General features: G+C 45.8%; 1 protein-coding gene across 2 annotated transcripts in view; it reads left to right on the plus strand.

The window, feature by feature from the left end:
* Cnksr3 (CNKSR family member 3) overlaps positions 1-3,528 on the plus strand; it is a 77,678-nt gene extending 74,150 nt beyond the window's left edge. Inside the window, exon 12 of one of the 2 annotated variants that reach the window (XM_051205983.1) lies at positions 3,152-3,528. In XM_051205983.1, coding sequence (XP_051061940.1) covers positions 3,152-3,447 — 296 coding nt within the window. In that variant the 3' untranslated portion in view covers positions 3,448-3,528. The remainder of the gene's footprint in view (positions 1-3,151) is intronic. The other variant, XM_051205982.1, reaches the window with a different exon arrangement.
* The last annotated feature ends 2,475 nt before the right edge of the window (positions 3,529-6,003 follow it).

The following is a 6,003-nucleotide window of genomic DNA, read 5'->3' on the forward strand; positions in this document are numbered from 1 at the left end:
CTAAGCAAACCAAAAGCACTGAGTGGAGTCAGAACCCAGGCCACCCCATGCTTTACCCTGAAGGTGATAGCATTTCTTGAGGCCCAGCTTGTCATCAGTGGGTCAGGCCTGCTGAAGGTTGCTAGAAGACTGCTTTTTTCCAGAACTGGAAACACTGTATCTTCTTACAATCTAGTCAGCATTGTGACTTTTTAAAAGGCTCTAGACACAAACCGTCCACTTTTTAAACAAATCATCCATTAAACATCCTCAATTGCATGATTCTTTAAAAACTTGAATCTTATGAATAAACAAATCCTATTTAAATTATTGAGGCATAATTACTGTCTGAAAAATTGTTTTTAATTCACCCTGTAATTTATTACTAATTATTACACAAATCTTTAGGCAACATTTAAATTTTTTTTTTTTTTATGCTGGGCACAGTTGTGTGTGCTTTTAATCTCAACACTTGGGAGGCAAAGACAGGCAGATCTCTGGAGTTTGAGGCCAGCCTTGTCTACAGAGTGAGTTCCAGGATGGCCAGGGCTACAATAGTGAGACCTTTCCCTATTTTTGCTAGATAGGCTCTGATTACCAACATTGGATGGAAATTATGGCATTACCTGTGTAATGTTGAAACGAACAAGTGAGATAAACATACGATGGGCTTCAGCCTGGGAAAGAAAGGACAGAATGAACTCTGAAGGTCTAACCTTCCAAGCGAGTGACTCCCGACATCTCCTAGGTAAACCTTGTCACCTGAGTGCTGGCTCGGATCATCTGGGCTACACTAAGGGACCAGATGCCAGCCAGTCCCTGGTTTCGGGTGTTTCTGGTGTGCAGAGCAAAGTCTGCAGCCGTCAGCAGGTGGCAGGGCTGGCCTGTGTTTAGATTTAAAACACCAACATCTCCATCACCATTCCCTGGCCGTGGATCTAGCCTGTCCTCCTTCATATATGGAGAGGTGTAGTGGAGGGATCGGGCCTTGTGAGAACTTCCTGACTGCTTCAGAGGTGATGCTGTCTCTCTGCCCATGGCCACTTAAGAGATAAAACGGCAGTGCTCCTGGGATGGAGTCCTCCCCTCTGGGAGTGGACAACTTGGTGGTTTTAATGTGTTGAGAATTGCACATCAGTCACCACCGTCTACTTCAGAATGTTCCCATTGCCCTGTAAAGCAGCTTATACCTGGTGGTGCTCATGCCTGACTCCACCTTCCACAGCCCCTGACAGGCATTCACTGGGCCTCGAGTTTGCCAGTTTTGTAGATAGGTATATACAGTATATGACTTTTCTTTTGGTGGTAGCAGAGGGTGTTTCTTTTACTTGGACAAGAGACAGACTGCCAGTGAGGATTCGTCAAGGTGGAAAGGTGTTGGTCAGAAGAACCGAGAGACACTAGGCCTTTGCCAGGAATTTCTCATGTTTGCTGCCGGGGACACACCGGAGAGTTCTGCTCTGGCTGCGTTTTCTCCTTTGTCAGAAGCACCTGAATTTTGAAGGCCTTTACTTCTAGAAAAGACACTCTGATAGTTAGAGCCACTATGTATTGTCTTCCCCCTTTAGATGAAGTTTTTGTTTTGTTGATTTTCTTTTTAACTCTACTTTTGTATTATACACGTTTTTGTTTAAAACAAATTTTAAATTTAGATATATTTGATATTCTTCTTCTCCCCAAGTCCTTACAGAACTTCTCCCTCCCTCCCTGCCCAACTTTAAGTTCTTTCTTTAAAAACAAAAACCCAGTATGACAGACTCCTCCAAAACCAAGGGGGGGGGGGAAGAAAGCCACCCATAAAGAGAAAGCAAAACAACACTAAACTGTAACCAAATTAAAAAAAAGAAAAAACCTGTGGAGTGCTTAGTATGTTGGTCAGCTACTCCTGAACTTGAGGCCTGTCCTGGGGTGGTTGATATACTTACTCAGTGACATTCCATTGGAGAAAACTGATTTTCCCTCTCATAGCAGGTATATATAGACAGTTCAGTTGTTAACCTTTACCCTAGTGGCAAAGTTTCTTTTGTTCATTCATTCATTCAAAAAAAAAATTACAAACTTAAATAGAAGATTAAAAGAAAAATGTATCACATTTAAGTTGCACAAGACAAACCAATTGAGGGAAAAGGCACATGAATCAGACCCACCCAACTCATTCGAACACTCCGGAATCCCGTAAAAACACCAAACTGGAAGCCATGATACGCACGCACGCACGCATGCACGCAGAGGACATGGTGCGGACCCGCGCAGGCCCTGTGCGTGCTCCCTGAGTTCACGAGAGCTTTGCAGAGGCCTTGTTCTCCTGGTGTCCTCCATCCCCCATGACTCCTACACTCTTCCCCCCCCTCTTCCTTGGGGCTCCCTGGGACCTGAAGGGAGGGACTTGATGGAGACATCCCATGTCTTACTGGTAGCTGCCTGGCTTCTGCCTCCAGACATGCCCTGTGTTTCTCCCTCATTCTCTTCCTCCTCCTCCTCTCTCAAGCCTAGATTTCTTTTCTCTTATTCTCTATGCTCTCCAGCCTTGCCCTTCTCTCTTTTGCCTAGCTGTTGGCAGTTAAGCTTTTTATTAGGCCAATCAGGTGCTTTCTTTACATAATTAAACAAATGCAGCACAAATGTTACAAAGTAACTCGTCTTTACATCATTAACAAAGGCAGCAGAGACATGTATGACACACCTTCATGTAGTTAAAGTAACATTCCCCAGCAGAAACTATAATACATCTTTGCTTAATTAACCTAGTTTTTCACAACACATCAGGGCTTGGAAAGGCAGTGGGAGTATGAGATGGTAGACTTGGACTGGTAAGTAGTAGCATCAGGAACCAGGAGTAGGTCTAGCCTCCAAGGGACCATCCCTTGTGATCCGCATCTGCCAGCCAGGCCCTACCTCCCAAAGGAAAGGCTCCACATCCTCCCAGCCACTGAGGAGCACACAGTCAGTACGTGGGTTGGTGGTGTGGAGGTGGAGAAGGTGTTGGCATCTCTGATTTAACCATAACGCTGATGGTGAAACTGTTGTTCGCTTTACAAACACTACTGGGGGGGTAGGACAAGCATTCACAGGCCCTTGCATGGAAGAGAGCTGGCTGTTTACTGTTTGCTTGAGTGGTGTTAGGTCTGGGGGTTCTTGTTCTCATGGGCTTGCGGGCTTTGTTTGAAAACAGGGGAAGATGCCCTCTGCCGGTACTTCAGCAATGAGCGGATTACAACCATCATTGAAGAAAGCACATCTCCTGTGTACCGCTTCTCCAGACCCTCAACCGAGCGGCACCTGGTGCGAGGTGCGGACTACATCCGAGGGAGCAGGTGCTATCTCAACTCTGATCTACACAGTAGCGCCACCATTCCCTTTCAGGAGGAAGGGCCCAAGAAGAAGTCAGCCTCCTCTGCCAAGGCGTCTTCTGGGGAGCCTTCCCTGCTGGTCAGCTGGCTGACGCGCCTCAAGCTGTTGACTCACTGAGCTGCCCCGCCAGCCTCCTGCCTGTCTCCTGCTAGCAAGTGCCTTCTTCCTCAGTGGACAGCTTCTTCAGACTCATCTGCAGTGCTCCACAGCGACCTTACTTCATTCCATTTTATTCTGTTTTAAAGGTTGTCTACTGCTGCTCCTGGAAATCTGAAGTCATTGGAGGGCATCTGGTCCAGAGGATCTTAGGTGTTGTTTGTGGAGGCAGAAGGAAGGACAGACATGACAAGGCCTGCTTGTTTCTGCCTCCCCAGTGTGGGAACATGGAGACATACTCTGTAAATGGTGTATCGGCCAGACGACTTAATGTCAGGAATTGGCAGCGTCGTGCACTTCTGTTTTCTCGGGCAGCGGGGACTAAGGTTGACGGCTTTTGTCATATATATATATATGGTTGGTTTGTGGTCCAACTTCTGTATCTGAAAAAGCCGAATGAGAAAACTTTTGATTTTTTTTTTTTTTTAAATTTTTAAAGCTGCAGACCATATTTATAAGTGTGGCTGTGTCACTGCCTCCTTGCAGAGTGGCGTGGTCACTGCGAGAAGCTCTTTGGAGCAGGGCTTTACCGATAGGTCGGCTGTTACGCCCCGTTTCTGTAACAACCTCCATTTAGGCGAGCCAATACAGACTCTGGAGCGGATTTTGGATGGGGCATGTCGCACACAAAGAAGTGCTTTTTTTTTTTTTTTTTTTTTTTTTTTTTTTTTGGTGAGAGTGTTGCTGGTGTTACACATACACATGGAGAGAAACTATAAGATTTGCTGAGAGCCAAAGTATCCTTCGGGAAAATGAAGCAACAAGATTTAGGGTTATGGGATATTGATCGGTTGACATCATTGACCTGTTTGATGTCTGTCTTTTGGGGGAAGAAACGCCCCTCCGAGTTGTACACATTTTGCTAACTAGAAATCTCTCGGAAAGCCCTCACAGCCACTGATTTTTCAACTAGCATCAGGTATTTTGAAGATGTGTGTCTGGATATTAACTCTTGTTTAAACCGAATGTACAATATTTTGCTAGAGTGGAAAAAAAAAAGTCCTATCTTGTTAATTTAAGTGTTTTAAATAGAGTTGTATATTTTTCTTACTCTTAAGTCACATGTAATTGAAATATTAATGTTTTGCGTCATACGTGAAGCGAAACCCAAGCAAAAGGACATTCGAAGTGTTTTCAGATTTACAAGTGACCGCTCTGGCCATTACCAGCACGGGCACTAATATTAAAAACCGAAATAAATCCTCCCAAGCATTTTTGGGATCTTATGAATTTGTGGTCGTGGAGAACTAAATGCTAACGGAATTCCAGGAAGAGGCCCTTTCCCAGAGTTCCCTGTGCAGTGCTGCAGCAGTCAGGCCTCGGCATACTGCCACACCCCTGGGGTTGTCCGCTGACCTGCCTGATGTTCACTGGAGGAGTTAGAAAGCCCCTCCCCTGTCTTAGATGCCTCCCAAGGGCTTAAGAGACCCTGCACCCACTTCTTAGTGTGATCTGGTTCACACCAGCGTTTTGCCATCAGTGTCTTGAGCTTTGGGACGGTAGTTTATTGGGTGGGCATCCCAGATGACGCCACAGAGATGTGAGGATTGTGTGGTCGCTTCTTCTTGATCCTTAACCCGCAGAATGTGGGTAGAGGATAGGAGAGGGCCTCCTGAGGCAAGGAAGGAGCTGCGTGCGAGAAGAACTGGCCCCTGCCAGTTTCCTGTTGGCCTGAGTTGGCTCTGTGCCCACACACTGCTTGCTTTCCCTCTCTGGTCTAGAAGAGGGTTCTTCATATTATAGTCTCAATGGCTTAATGGTGTACAAGGCCTAGGGGGACATGGTTAGTGGGGTGGGTCACTTTTCTGTGCAGACAATGTTTCTCCTAAATCGAATGACCATTCTAGGAATGGGTTCTCAGAACTTGGACTTAACTCCCTGCAGTGCTCAGTTCAAATTATTGCAGCAGATGGTACCTCCCAGGCTCTTCCTGGAAGCGCTGTAGGAAATCCAGGGAGAGTTCTGGCTTCCTCTACAGCCTCCACAATTTGTTTTTTTCTTTTGTGTTTTTATCTTTTTTTTTTTTTAACCTGAATTACGTTTGAGAACTCTATTGCTGCTAAAATATTTCACAAACCTTTACTTTTGAAATACGTAAACAACGGCTAATAATAGTTCCTCAAAATGGGGCTGGGGAGATGTGTGGGTGAGTAAAAAGCTTGTTGTCCAAGGTAAGCCTCAGAGTGTGGATGCCCAGCCCCAACCCAGACCCCTGCAGCTGTGGCGACTGCCTGTAATTCCAGCAGTCCCCAGGCAGTAAAGATGAAGGATTATAGGAGCAGGCTGGCCAGCTACATCAGCTGGACTCTGCAGGTTCTGTGAGAATCATTTCTCAATATGTAAGATGGAGGGCAAACGAAGAAGACACCCAGTGTCAGCCTCTTATCTCCATGTGCATGTATGTTCATGTGCACACACGCACACACACACACACACGCATACATGCAATGAAATGGGTGGACACTCCTGGGCTCAATAGTACCCTTTCAATGGGGACAGTGGTTTGTCACAGAAAAT

Source organism: Phodopus roborovskii, unplaced genomic scaffold (genome assembly GCF_943737965.1).
Source record: "Phodopus roborovskii unplaced genomic scaffold, PHOROB, whole genome shotgun sequence".
Taxonomy (NCBI): domain Eukaryota; kingdom Metazoa; phylum Chordata; class Mammalia; order Rodentia; family Cricetidae; genus Phodopus; species Phodopus roborovskii.